This window comes from Podarcis erhardii, assembly GCF_964252035.2.
Source record: "Podarcis erhardii genome assembly, chromosome: 4".
NCBI classification, from domain to species: Eukaryota; Metazoa; Chordata; class Lepidosauria; order Squamata; family Lacertidae; genus Podarcis; species Podarcis erhardii.
In genome coordinates this window covers 40669382-40684548 of record NC_138508.1, presented here as the reverse complement: position 1 = coordinate 40684548, position 15167 = coordinate 40669382, and the positions used below count along the sequence as shown (strand labels likewise).

The window sequence follows — 15167 nt, the reverse complement described above, 5'->3', positions numbered from 1 at the left end:
AAGCTGAAAGTCAAATGTGAGGCTTCAACTGTCAAGTTTTATTTCTGGTGTACAAGTTATTCTCTTTAACTGATATACAAACACACATAAACATAGTACCAAATAAACATTTTCATGTTCCTTTCCTGTCCAGTTTGTTAAAAGTTTAGAAATACGTTGACAGAACATGACCGTTTTCAGAGATCCAGAGGGCTCCAATAGGAGAAGAGACTTCCTTATTCACTTTAATGCTAGTGTGAATTTGTACCCACTGTGTACAAGAATATTCAGAGCTGCCCATCATACTTAAGTGTACAGGGGCTTCCCTGATCATATATTCTCATATGCATAAATCTGAACACAAAAGTGTGAAAAAGTACCATTTCAGTGTTATCTTAAGAAAAATGCATACACACTAAACCTGTGGCCCTCCAGATGTTATTTGACTGCAACTCTCAGCCATCTGCAAAGTGATGGATGACAGAAGCTTTAGTCCAACAGTATCTGGAGAGTGACAGGTTCCCAATTTCTGCAATAAGTGATTTAATTTTCCAGGAAATTTAAATTATTTTCAACTTTTTATTGCTTGTAGTTTCCATCCTTAGACCCTGGGGCTTTTGTTCTCAGATAATTCATTTTAGGTTACTATAGTCAAAATCAAATGATTCCATGAAGAAAACTCTCATAATTTTGGGTAGAATTCCATTTCTTGCACAAGAGCAACACAATCTAACAGAAAGAAATGAAAAATCAATTCCAGGAATGGTCGTTGACAACAGACTATTACTAATAATCTGTTTGAAATATTGCCTCCAGAAGATAGAAATGGTACTATTCCAGGAAGTTTAGCTGTGGTTCACTAAAGACATGAGCACAACATCCATTTGCACTCACGTTTCTTCTTGGCGGATCAGAGCATGGCAAAGTAACAAGACAATTTGTGAGGCAAATCACATGCAAGAGTGAAGTGCTGTGAAAATGTGACATTCTTAAATATGTTCTGCTTATGAATATAGCTATGGACTTTAATATTTCAAAATAGTTCTGTTAACCAAATAGTTCTGTTAAAACAAAATACTAGAAAAATATAAAAATAGTTAAAATGTACACTTTATACCCCCCCACTTGAACATGCATGTATTTTACAACTCCCCAAAATGAACAAAAGAAAAAAGTCTCCTTGTTGTATTGAGCCAAACTTAAAGACAGTCCTTGCACGTGCACAGTTAAGTTGCATTTGGTCTTGAAAATTTTTTCTTCAGGATTGCAACTATCCTTTCCAGGAAGGAAAAAAAGTGTTCCATTTCCCAAGAGTTTTACTTATGTAAGTTCTCTTGTTCCACATTAACCCTGAAGAAGAATTGGTGAGTCAAGAAGGAAATAGGATAGTTTGTGAGGGCCATCTTCACGGATGAGATATCAAGGCAGCCTTACTGTCCTTGCCCAGCAACGTTTAAGAAAAGCAGGGGTGTCTGGAAACAAGAACACAGTGTCTTATACAGGTCTTCCCTTTACATGATACATGCTTCTTTAAAAACTGCCACATGACTGTTGGTTAAGAAATTACTTCATGGGTATCGCTGTTAGGTCTTTGCCGTATAGTCAGTGGAGGCAGCGGCTTTCCATAGAAATCTAACACATATCGGAAAAGAAATGAAGTTAATATATAAAATGCCATGTATGTAGCCATTCTTTTGAAGAAGAGGAACACCAGTGTCTGCTGGTTTATTAAGCATGGCGGCATGGCAAAACATACAATACTGAAAAGGTATACCTTTGCCCGTAATTTTTTTAACCCATATTTTGCAATTTCTCCTAAGACATTATTTTGTCATGAAGACTTGCGGAAGAAAAATGGTAATGCTTGAAACATTTCACACCAGCAGATACTTTGTCTACAGGTAATGTATTCCAGCGAGAAAAATCACAGTATGTTAAAGAAATATAGGAATAGGGTCAAAACGCAATATGAAGAAAAAAGGGGGGACAGAATTGAAAACTTGTCTAACCTGAATTGTTGGGGTGATAATTTGATTATATACACAGGCGCACCCCAAACTGTTGCTGCTGCTATTTTCCCCAACTGCTTTATAGTTAACCATGTGAAGCCCACATTGACCAGGAGCAAAAAAGAAAGGGAAAGGAAGAATTTCAAGCGACCATTCACTTGCAGGGTTCCTCCCTCTCTTCCACTGTTTTCCACATCAACATAGTTAGCTACAAAGCAGCAGCAAATGATAGTAGGGGCTTTAAACTGTAATGTTGTCCAGACACACTAGCTCCAGATTTGCTTGCACACTTCTGAATAGTCATTTGGGGAGTTCTTTTTTTAAGACAATACAATGTGTTTCCTAAGATAAACAGGATTTGGAAAAGGAAAAAGGAGACACACACCCCAAGCCAAATTAATAAATATAGCTAATAGAGAAGGAAAACATTCATCTTTACACCCTAAAAAAATCCATGTATGAGACATGCAAGCTTAATACGTGCAAAATTATTAAGTAAGAAAAAGAAAACTATTGGTTTATGTGCTCAGCAGGAAAGTGAGACAGCAAACAGGAAAAGTGCATGCAAGCAGCTCTTAGGATATTTTTGAATCTGTGGCACCAAAAATAGATGGTAAGCTACATACATCTTACGCTCCCTAGTTTTGATTCAGTTTGTCAAGTTAATTATTTTTTCATACATGAAGTTGCATGATGTTAAGTATTGTCATAAATATTTGCTACATAGTTCTCTCTGGTAAAAATATACATGAATCCAATGGCTTTTCTTTCTTTTTTTGCATAGGGGAGTTTTTAAAATGGTCTGAATTTTAGGGAAATTGTCTCAACATCCCCAAAACCTTGTGCCTTCCAGATGTTTTTAATTACTATTCCCATCAGCCCTGGCTGGCCATGCTGACTAAAGATGATGGGAAGTGTAGACCAAACCTTTTGGAGGATTGATGAAGTCTGTTGTTTCTCCTGAAGCTGAAAAGTATTGGAATTCTGGCAAATGCACACTTTCTAACAGAAGATTCTAAACTTTCATTAGTGCCCATAGTAGCATCAAAAAAGCCATGGCACATGACTCTCTGTTTGTCCCCAGATTCTGTTTTATCATCTCAAATCTAAGTTGTGGGTCTTCGTTAATGATATGCGGACAAGAATGCAAGGAACTCAATGACAGATAAACATTATTAACTGTATTTCTGGGAATCAAATCTATGGGTGATGAATACCATATGCATTCTTGTGTCAGTAATTCACCAAGCTGAGTTACCAAGTGCAATCAGAAGTATTTCTTGCATGAAAAGATTTTCCATTTTGGGTCTACACATCAAAAAGAGAGGGAAAGTCGCTCCGTTTTGGGTCCAAGGATATATATATCTATCTTTGATTTCCATTCTCATGCTCCAGCCACAAATTGGGCTGCGTCGTTTTGAGCAAAGGGAATGAAATCAGTAAATGCAAGCCCTTCACTCCCCTCCCTACCTCTGTTGTTCTTTTTTCTCTTGCTTTCTTCTCTTTATACTCCTTAAAAAGAAAGATGCATTTTATTACATAAATTTGTGGAAAGGCATATTATGTAACTGTTTCATTACAGTGCAAAGTATTTGTGCTAACCACTACAAGTATTAACATTTTTTTTTTTTACTTTTTTTTGAAAAATAATAGTTCTGCAAATGTATGAAGCTGCTTTCTTCCATCTTGGTATCTGAAGTGTGTATGCACACAAAAGCTCATACCAAGAACAAACTTACTTGGTCTCTAAGGTGCTACTGGACAATTTTTAAAATATATTTCTACTGCGTCGGACCAACACGGCTACCTACCTGAATCTTCATCCATCTTAATATTACCTATTCTGGCTTGTAGCAGTTCGCTAGGACATAAATAATTTGCAGCCTTTTCTCGGGGTAATCCTTTAAAGTAGAGATATGAGGTCTGGTCTTGTATATACAAGGCATGTGCTCTACCACTGATCTAAGGGCATCCCCTTAGGAGAGGGGGAGCTAGAACAAAGAATGAGCTCTTTTCAAAACTTGAAAAAATATGCTATTAAAGCTGCACATGGTTAGCTGAAATGAAAGAAAAAAGCCAGCATGCAAAATGGAACAGGTTTCTGAGGAAAACCAACAAATTGTGATCTCCTCTGAAATTACCATTACGACGGGTTTCACCAAGAGGTTCAAGTTTTCGAATTCTGTTAACTTTAGTAGGAGTTTCCCAGCCAACTACAGGAAAAAGAATATCAAAGAGCAACACCACATTGTCAAACAGAAATCTACTGATGCAAACATACATCTTTGTGAAGATGGAATGTATTCATTCATTCATAACCCAGAATAGGTTACACGCATATATTTAAAGGCAAACAAACAACATATCACTGAGACAATCAAAATACGCAAATTACACAATCTTACTGAACATTTTCCTTTAGGTGTCAGTGGGAACCAAACACAACATGTCTGCAGAGATCTAGGCTGTTGGGGAGAGATTCATAATATAAATAAACTGTGCATTGAAAATTCTATTTTAAAACAGGCTGCCAGGGATGAGAAAGAGCGTAAGAACAGTCGTGCTCCTTTTTTGTTGCTACTAATGACAAATGCCATCTGTAATGGGCCATTTAATCCAGTTTTCTGTCTCTAGCGGTAACCAGCCAATATTTCTGGGAAACCTATAAGCAGGGCATGGAGAGAAAGATATTCCCTATATGCCCACAGTCATCAGACTATAGAAATAGTCTGATGACTGTGGGCATATAGGGAATCTCTTTCTCTGTGTCACTTTCACATCTGTTTACTTATTATTCATTCTGTCATGTTTCCCATCAATCTAGGATTATTCTTTTTTTAAGGGCACAAATGCTTGTATATTCCTTCAATTTTGATTCAATATTTCGATATGGCTTTCACCAAGAACTGCCACCAGAACATTTGGGAAGTGGAAAAAGTGGTGGTTAATCCATTAACCCCAAGAGTTTTGAATCAGGTCAATTATTGTCGGAATTATGGTAACGGAGATCCAATTCCTCAAGCATCTTAATTCCAGGAGTTGTAAAATGATGCTCCCAACTATCTCCCAGGGTGGGGTGGGGGGAAATCCCTCCTAGCAAGAGTATTGTTCACACGGGAATAAAATCCAACAGCGGCAGGTTTATTCTTAAAATTTCTGTACGCTATGAAAAAAGCCATGTGAGATCTATTTTCTTATTATCTGAAAGGTCACGTGAAATGGCCTTTTTGAAACTGACATACCAGTAGTTATTCATGTATACGAACCTGGTGCAAGAGGTGCTACTGGTGTAGGATTCGGGGAAACCGTCTCTTCCGTATTGACTGGTTCTACTCGATGGCTCCTTTTCAATTTTAGTTTCTTTGTTTTCTTTTTGCTGTTCTCTAAAGCAAAACACAAGCAGCACTTGCAATTTAGCATTTGCATCTAACCAACTCTAATGTTTACTTGTTCGTTTAACAAATAGGTATCCTGCCTTTCTATTTTCAGAATGGCTTATAGTTTCCAAATGGTAAAAACGGTGTAATCCTTTGAAACGACAATCAAATAAAAACAGCAAATAAACTGCAAAATTAAAAACGACTTTATCAGAGGTTAAAAGGCCTGAAAAAAGAAAAAAAGTTTTCACCTGGTACTGAAAGGACATCCACATGGACAGTGGGCAAGCCTCCCTGGGGACAATCATTTAAAAGCTGGCTGTCATAATCAAGAAGGCTATCTACAGTTTTCTCTCACCTAAGATAATGGGTACATCTTAGGGAGAGCCTCCAAAGAGGCAGGCCAATCTGGGAATACCTGACAATTTTCAGGCTAGCCTTCCCTACCCTGGTGCCCACTGAATATTTTGTTCTACAGCTTCCAACATCCCTGACCACAGACCAGAGTGGAACATCCTGATGGAAGTTATAACCCAACAATACCTGGGGGGCACAATGTTGAGGGAAAGTTAGTTTTGATTAAAGAGCCTCTAACACCACAAAGCAGAATGCCCCAGCAAGTGCATGGTAAGACTTTTGACTTTCCAGCAGGCAGGATGAGCGAGGTTCCAACTTCTAGGCAGAATGACCCTATCAATCCAATGCCTGCTTGCTCAGAACAAGCACAAGTGCACTCTGTGAAATATACAGTGGTACCTTGGGTTAAGTACTTAATTCGTTCTGGAGGTCCGTTCTTAACCTAAAACTGTTCTTAACCTGAAGTACCACCTTAGCTAATGGGGCCTCCTGCTGCCGCCGCGCTGCCAGAGCACGATTTCTGTTCTTATCCTGAAGCAAAGTTCTTAACCTGAAGCACTATTTTTGGGTTAGCGGAGTCTGTAACCTGAAGCGTATGTAACCTGAAGCGTATGTAACCCGAGGTACCACTGTATGCAGAATTGAAAACTTATTTTGGGTTTGTTTTATTATTGTTATTATTATTATCATCATCATCATCATTCAGAATAAATGATAAAATTTGACTGTGCCGATCTGACGGTATGGGGAAAGAGGAAGTTCCATTGCATGAGTGACTGTCTGCTTGCATGATGTTGGGATGTCATCTTATAATAAGTTACAACTTATACCATTACCACTTTGCCCTTAAATAAACAAGGCAAACTTTCATCCTAACGTACCACAGAAACATATTGCATACCTATTATCCAATTTAAACAGTCCAATCTAAGTTTAAGAGCAACATTTGTAACATGGTATCATAACTGGAACCCATCAGCTTAAAAAGGAATTAAAAATAAAAACCCACTCAACAAGGGCCCCCTTAGGCAACAAAGATGAAGGATTTAGAGCAGCTTTTAAACCCCCAACCCATTCACTTCATCTCTGAGCTGAAAATTACACTACAGTACGGAAGCAGGAATCTCTTATGCCATTTATCTTCTGCAAATGAGGTAAGAACCCCTACATTTCTCCCAAATTCTGTTTAATCAGAAGCAGGAGGAAAAGGCAGCTATCCTGCTGGGTCTTCACTTCTCCAAACTGTAGTGCAAGTGAAAAATATTTCCTGCATTTCATCCAACCATTATGTGCATACTAGAGGACGGAGAAGGGGAGTTGTGGCAAACACAATAGAAGCTGGCTAGCAAGTGAAGACAGTGTTTATACTACAAGCATGAAACTCAACCCACCTATTCCAGAATTCAAAGTGGCATTATCACCAGAGTCAAGACTTTCTGAGATTTGCTGGTCATTCTCATCTTCATGTTCCAAACGTTGTGTTAGTGCAGATTTATAGTTTTCTACCAATCTACTCTCATTTGATCGCTGGCTGTTCAGGCTCTGAGTGTCCATTTGCTCCTGATCTGTTTTAGGTTTCAAGGCCATGGAAGACTTCTCATTTTCCTCCCGCTGCCTCTTCTTTTCTTGTTCAATTTTCTTTTCATTCTAACAAAGCAGAGAAAAAAATGCAATTTTTGTAAACCAGCAGTGCAGACATGAACTTTTGGGGTGGACAGTGGAACAGGGGAAAAGTCAGCAAAAAGAAAAACAAACAAACAACTCTACAAGGATCAGTGAAAATATATTATTATTATTATTATTATTATTATTATTATTATTATTATTACTATTTGTAGCACAAACTAAGCAAAACGTTTTATAATTGTTTACATTCAGCTCAGCAATAAATCTTCAGAGAGAGAAAGGGTTCCTCTATTTTAAGCGAGTTCACAGTCAGCCTAGATTTTTTATTAATCTCCTAGGTAGCACACCATCCTTTCTGCTAGATCATAATCAATAATATAAAATGAAACTTCAGATATAGAAGACGTAATCTCTGAATATTAATTAATTTCTGTATTCTTAGTAAAGGCATGCTATATGCAACTTTACATTTTTATTGTTTTCAAATGTCAGGTATTTAAAGGTTCAGCTTTACAAATATTTTCAGTAGTGTTAGTTTAGTTCCCGTGTATGTACACAGAGATTACTGGGGGATTCCACAAACAAACCACTGTGTATAATGTACTTAGACTTTGTAATATAGCTTCTTCCTTGCTGAGAATACTAAGCTTTTAATCACTTACATTGATTTCGGAAGCTGAGCTGCTGACATTTTTTGGTAATGTTATTCTAAACCAGTTTAACTAAAAAAAAAAAAGTGCTGCTATTATGAAAGCAGTTCTGACCTTAATATATGCTTCCAAAGGTCTTTGGCTCATGAGGAAAGGAACAATCAAGAGTAGTCTGAGTACAAGGAAGCTGATTTTAATGCAGCTCTTTTGTTAACACTTGTATTTGTTTTGAATTATATTTTATGTTTTCAGCAAACTTGGAAAAGCAGGAGCATATACATTTTCAAAGAAGCTCATAAAAATGAAGTATCTATAAAAAGTTAGATTGCATAGATGTAACAAGCCCATACTTAGTATTTTTCCTAGAACAATGATGGCTATCCTATAGAACGAGTGCAATACCTGGTGCAGCAGCAGAAGTTTATGGCACTCCTGGATAGGAGCCAAGCCTACAGTCCTAAGTACTGTATGGCACTCTTGTTTGCATTACTTGCAAGGGGCTGCTGCCTGATGTGCAGACATGGAAGAGGGGTACTGGACTGTATATGCACAGTACTATAATATGAAATACCAAATAGTTTGGGATTAATTTTTGGAGAACTGCCAAACGAGATGTCCACCACAGTCTTCGCTTGACTATTTAAGATACTGAGTTGTAGTTAATGCTGCTGTTCAGTTTGTACAGCAGAGTTCCATTTGCGCAACAGAACTTCCCCCTCCTCTGCCTTGAAAGCCCCCGCCACCCCCACATTCAACCTCAAAATTTGCTCCACTGGGTTGAGGGACCGTCTGGAGCAGATTAAGGAGAGGCACATGGGAAGAGAAAAAGAAAGGAAGTCCAGTTGCACAAGTGGAATACCATGCTCACGCAGCACTGGATACAAACCAGTTTTTAATATTATACATTTAAAATACGTTCCCACAGTCATACTAGTCAATGTTAATAACTTCCAAGTAAACAATGGTGATGATCATGTTGAAACTCCCTTACTTGAACATGTATACTGTAATGTACCTCTTTTAAGACTTCTAGACCATCCTTTCAAACCCAAACCAGCACTTATCTAGGATTCTTGATACTGGTAGGGGCAGTTGCTGTGTTACTCCAAAGACTTTTTCTATTAAGGGAAAGGTTGAGCAGGAAAAATCACTACTAATCAACACTCTGACTCAGAATCCATATCCATTATTGAACAGTATCAGTCTCAAATATATGGATTATCAAAAACATTTTTTAAAACATACGAATGTTCCGATACCTCAGTGATTACGGCTGATATAGGCTGGAATGGGTTGCCTCTTACTGGTTCAGTGTCATCTTCATTAGGAACACTTCTTCCTTCACGTTCTGCTTCTTCTCGCTCTTTCCGATCTCTTTGTTATTGTTGTTGTTTTTTAAAAAAAGAAAGACAGAAGATCTTGAATCAACACGATTCCAAAGGAAATCCCATTGAGGTTATGATGCTTAGCACATTATAAGTGTTTAAAGCATCTCATGTACATTATGACAGTCATCCTTACAACACCCCTTGTAACAAATGTGTATTATTCCTCAAATTGCAAAGAACGAATGTGAAGGTGAGAGCACTGGCTTTTTTGAGGCCAGCCAGCAGGGGCTGAAATGAGATCCAATTCTGACATGTCCTGGCTGATGGCACGCACTCTTTTAGCTATTAGCACCACCAGCTTTCAATATGCATTTGAACATGCATTCTGTTCTATCCTTAAGGCAAAAAATTGAGTGCAAATCAGAACAAGATAAAATTCAATATCCCTATATTTTCCAAAGATTTTACCGCGCACAAGACCTCCACCTGATTCTCATGGCAGGTTTCTCCAATTTTGTTGTTGTGGTATTGTTAGCAGCAACCTATTTTGGATGATTTGAGACTTGCCTGTTCTTTGAAAGCACACAAGGGCAGCCTTATTTACCAGGTGCAGCGAGTAGGAAGATAGATAGAAGGGAGTTGAGTGTGTTTGGGAACCTCTGATACAGCACACTCCATAAAGAGGAATCATTTGACTAGCTTGGAGGTAGTCCATGTGGTGCTTCTGGACAATTTAATTCAGACAAACAACAGTCAGGAACCAAAAGGAAAATAAAGGCATGGGGGCAGCTAGGGAAAAGGTGGGGAGGAGAGAGAAGAGGAAAAACAGTGGCAAAGAGGCTTGTGTAGGAGAAGGGGGAGAATTAGGAAAGGCGGTTATGGTTGTCAACCATATAAAGTTTTCAGTACACAACACTTGTGAGTTAGATCCAGTTAGATGCACTTCTTTCAGTGGAAAGTCTCTGCTGGAACCAAATCTGTATTTCAAAGCACTTTTCTGAGAGGTACAAGCAACAAGAAACATACTGATTTTTTGTTAAAGTTTTGAAAACTTTCGTAAGAGATTTGGTGTATGATCAATGTACATGCTGCATCCACTGTAACTTAATTACTTATTACATGGATTTTTAATCTTTCCTACATTATCTCATCTATGTTTCTGCACACCATATACTAAAATGACCAGAAAAAGCAAACACAATGCTCCCATAAATTCCACAGAGACTTGTAATACTGTATATCCGTTGTTTGCTTTAAAAAATTTATATTTTCAATCCTAGAGACAGCAACTGTAGAAATCATGGGGACAGAAGTGAAAGAGGAGAGCAGAGAGATTTGGAAAACAAGTCATTACTATGATCAAAATATCAACATCTCTTTTCTGTTATAAAGCTTCAGTTTGGAAAGAGATCATTGTCTGGACTTCTGTCTATAAAGCTTTCTCCAAAGCATGGTACTGTGTTCACCTAATTTATCATAGAATAGGAACAGAAAACTATAGGAACACGAGACTACTGAGCAGCCATTTCTAGGATGCTGACCTGAAGTGAGAAAAATTGGTGCAAAGTATCTGCCTTTTACCGCCTCTTGATGAACCATGCAGAATTTTCTGCAGCTGCCTGCCTCTAATCTTTACTCTACATGCTTTACTGTATGTGTCAGGGGCTCAGGAGCAGAGGCACAGGAGAGGGAGGAAATGGAGAGCGAGGGGGAGGAATCCGAGGGAAGCACAGGAGATGAAAGTGGTCCGAGGGATTCCATGAGCCTCTCCAGCGAATCGGAAGATTCACAGAAGGGAGCGCCGATGGCCAGGGCAAGGGGGGTGCCAAGGGGGAAACCCCAGAAGGAAGGGGCCAGCGGGGACTCCCAGAGCAGCAGTTGGAAATCAGGACCAGCTTCCCCACCAGAGCGCAGTGGGGGGGAGGAGTCCCAGGCATCGGGACCAGTGTTCTCACCACCAGCGAGAGGAGATGAGTCAGGATTGACCACGCCTCCATCGGAGAGCGGGGAAACGGTCAAGAGGAAAGTTACCGGCTGGGCGCGCGCGCCAAGTTCAAATGTACAGGCGAGCGGCACAGCAGGCAGCCCGGATAGGGAGCCAGGTCCTAAAGCCCGCCGGAAGGAGGGGCAAGACTCAGGGGGGTCAGCGTCAGAAGAGTCCAGAAAGGAGGAAACCCCAGGGGGGCAGAAGGACCCAGAGGAGGAAAGAACAACGGAAGAGGTGGAGTAAAGCTAGAGTCTTAAACTGGTGTCTAGGAGGCGGAGACTCAGATGGAGCTTCGCCGGTCTAGCTTCTAAGACGTAGAGTTGCACGCTGCGGTTTGGAAATGGAAACTAACCTTCAATAAAGACTTTTATACGTTATTACTGGCTAGCGTTGGTCCTCTGTGAGCTGGGACCTAGAGGCAGCTCTGACAGTATGAGAAAAAGTGCTCCCAAATGCATGCAGTCATGGAAATAACTTGATACTGTGCAATCTTACATCATCTACAACTTCTACCAAAAACAAGCTTACAGGGCGAACCTAATCATGTCTACTCAAAAGCAACTACCACTAAATTGAATGGTGCTTATTCCAAGGTAAGCAGAGTTAATGTTGCAGCCTCAATGTAATGACCATGCCTGGTCATAAGAGCAAGCAAGCAAGCAAGGCAGATGCTTGAGCACATGGACTCTGTATGCTCAGTGTGTAAACACAATGTTTCTCTGCTGCTTTTGAAAGTTTAGAAACTGCACAGAAGCACAATACATTTAAATACATTTATTATCTGGAATGATTAAATGATACTGGAGTGCTGTACTTTAGAATGGTCATTTAATGTGTGGACAGTACACCCTGTGCTGAATAAAACACAAATCAATGGAAAAGATTGGCACGTTAAGGAATTATGAACACAGATTTTTTTTAAAAAAAAAGTAAACAAAAACCTCATGTGGTCCGTCAATAAAATCACTCATGGTTGTTTTACTGCAGAATGCTGTGCACATCATAATAACAGCATGTAAGAACCTGAACCTAGCCCTAAGATTTTGCAAGGAACAGCAGGCACCACCACAGCAGGCATCACTGTAACAGTCTCACTCTAATGATGCTCCAGGTTCTGACAAAGTAGTTGACGACTTCTACCACATGATTGGGACGCGGGTGGCGCTGTGGGTTAAACCACTGAGCCTAGGACTTGCTGATCAGAAGTGAGCTCCCGTTGCTTGGTCCCTGCTCCTGCCAACCCAGCAGTTCAAAAGCACGTCAAAGTGCAAGTAGATAAATAGGTACCGCTCCGGTGGGAAGGTAAACGGTGTTTCTGTGCACTGCTCTGGTTCTCCAGAAGCGCCTTAGTCATGCTGGCCATATGACCCAGAAGCTGTATGCCAGCTCCCTCGGACAATAAAGCGAGTTGAGTGCCGCAACCCCAGAGTCGGTCACGACTGGACCTAATGGTCAGGGGTCCCTTTACCTTTACCTTACCACATGATTACCAATACACTTGGAAAGCGACAATTAACAGCTCTGGAGGGTAGGACTCAAACCAATGGCTTCAATTTACAAGAAAGGAGATTCCAACTAAACATTCGGAAAAAACTTTCTGACAGTAAGAGCTGTTTGGCAGTGAAACAAGACTCCTGCGAGAGGCAGTGGACTCTCCTTCCTTGGAGGCTTTTACGCAGAGGTTAGGTGGCCATCTGTAATGGATGCTTTAGCTGAAATTCCTGCATTGCAGGGGGATGGACTAGATGACCCTTGGTCCCTTCCAACTCTATGATTCGATGATTTAGCAGTCTCCAACACATGTACTTTTCTAGTTCAGTTAAATAGTAATTTTAACATTGTAATGGAAGATTCATTGACTGTTCCCCTCCAGGGCACCCATAAAGACACCAGTAAACAAGGTTTTGCACATTACACTTGTCTGAGATGCGACGTTGTTCCATGTTGTACACAACACTGACATATGGTATGATGAAAGGCAGTAGAAAAAATGTTTTCTGTAACTACTTACATATCTTGGTAAAGTATTTTTATTTCCCTTTGGGGTTGCTATTATATTTATTTCAAAATAAATATTCTTAAGTAAATATACATTATTATGTTATTTCAAGTTGTTACATTACTTCAAAATAAATAAATGAAAGTTATTATGTTACTTCAAACTAAACAAATGACATTTTTTAAATAGCTAAATATTTTTTTTAAAAAAAACTTAATAGTGTTCTTTCATACAGTGCATATAAAGCAAAACAAACATACCTTTCTTCCCGTATCTTCCTCACTCGTTCTGCCCGCTCTCTTTTCTCTTGTTCTTCAGCTGCTTTTTGCTCTATGGTATCTTTCTGGATTCGTTCATGTAAGGCATCAAAATCTTTGGCTATAATATGTAACAGCCAGAGTAAACCTTTCTTTATAGATTTGTCAATTTTCTTTCCATAGCCCATGATTGCTGAACAAGGTTCCTATATGCAAGAGAAAAATCAGCAGCATTATATTGTTAAATTACTATCAACGTGGACAAAGAGATCCTAACTCACCTTCAATTATACAGGTGCTTGTCAGTTGGAACTCATACACATTTTGATTCATCTCAGTAGTGAACTGTAAAGGCTGCAATCCAGAGAGATGCAGGTGCAGGTTTGCCTACACACTCCAAAAATGGCTTTCCCAGAAGCTGCCCTCATATATATTCCAAAAATATGAGGAAAATGATCACTTTGGCAATTTGGTACAAGAGCAATTTAAATGAGGATTTAGACACTGGAATTTTTTTTTACTAGGGTTCTTCTAAAGCAGTACACATGTGGCATAACGTTAATGGAATTTAAAGCGCTGTCATCTTAAGTGAATCTGCCATGTCAAAGAATAAAATGGGAGAAAGGATGACACCACCAAGCATTCAAGGGGCGTGTGAGGACGGTTGTGGGGCTGAGCTTACTAGCCCATGTGTTTGGCGTAAGTGCATACCAGCATATTGCACAGATCCACAGATAGAAATGTTCCAACAAATACCAGAACCCTGGAATAAAACTTATCGTGAAAGATATGTTGGGAAGATTTGCCATTGCTTAAACTATTTCACTCGGTTACTCTAAAGGTTACTGATCCCCCACCACACCCCGTCGCCACCTTTTATTAGCAACATTTGTTAAATAAATAAGTTAATAAAGCTCAAGAGCAGCAGTTAAATTCAGTGCAATGATGGACACTACAATGGAACAGTAGCCTAAAGCATTTGAGTGGTGGCAAAGGCTAGGGTGGGTTTGGCCTTAATTTCCTTACAGCCTGGATATTAAGCCGCTGAAGCAAGTCTACCTGTCTTTTATTAAAACTGGTGCAGTAATCACAACCAGAGCTCAGGAGCACAGAAGAAGAGAAAATGGCTGGTTGTAAAGTGGGTGGGAACAATGGGATTACACAATTCTAGTTTCAAAGTTCTGCTCACACATCAGGTTTAAGGAAGTTAATCAATCTTATTAAAATGAACCTACAATTAATCTTATTAAAATGCACTTACAATCTGACAGAGACATTTGTGCTCGTTGACAAGCTTTTCGAGAGATAAACACTCAATTACATCTGCTTCTGCTAAGGCGCCTTCTTTATCCTGCTTATTTGCTAACCTAAGAAAAAGAAAGCCACCAAGTGAGAAGATGCAACAGCACTGTTTACATTAGTAAACGTACAAGACAACAAGCAATAGCAGGAGAAAATCTCAATTTATGTGTGCAATAGAAGGCAGTGACAGTCTCCGATATTGCCCATTTACAATAATTACTCCTCAGAGGAATAAGTTGCACATAATGGTTAATTATCAGAAAAGGAAAATCATAACATTGTATTAATTACTCTTA

At 39.3% G+C, this 15167-nt stretch overlaps 1 protein-coding gene and 1 long non-coding RNA gene across 7 annotated transcripts in view; one reads left to right on the top strand and one right to left on the bottom strand.

The window, feature by feature from the left end:
* Positions 1-15167, top strand: part of LOC309340784 — a 393472-nt gene that overhangs the window by 311374 nt on the left and 66931 nt on the right. The window lies entirely within an intron of this gene.
* ARL13B (ARF like GTPase 13B) overlaps positions 18-15167 on the bottom strand; it is a 44349-nt gene continuing 29199 nt past the window's right edge. For 3 of the 6 annotated variants that reach the window (XM_081859747.1, XM_081859749.1, XM_081859748.1), the window contains exons 5-10: positions 14831-14936; positions 13573-13775; positions 9258-9372; positions 7114-7369; positions 5255-5371; positions 3973-4201 (exon numbers count right to left, since the gene is read on the bottom strand). In XM_081859747.1, coding sequence (XP_081715873.1) covers positions 4026-4201; positions 5255-5371; positions 7114-7369; positions 9258-9372; positions 13573-13775; positions 14831-14936 — 973 coding nt within the window. In that variant the 3' untranslated portion in view covers positions 3973-4025. Of the gene's footprint in view, positions 1612-1834; positions 3501-3972; positions 4202-5254; positions 5372-7113; positions 7370-9257; positions 9373-13572; positions 13776-14830; positions 14937-15167 lie in introns of those variants that run through there. The other 3 variants (XM_081859750.1, XM_081859751.1, XM_081859752.1) reach the window with 3 other exon arrangements.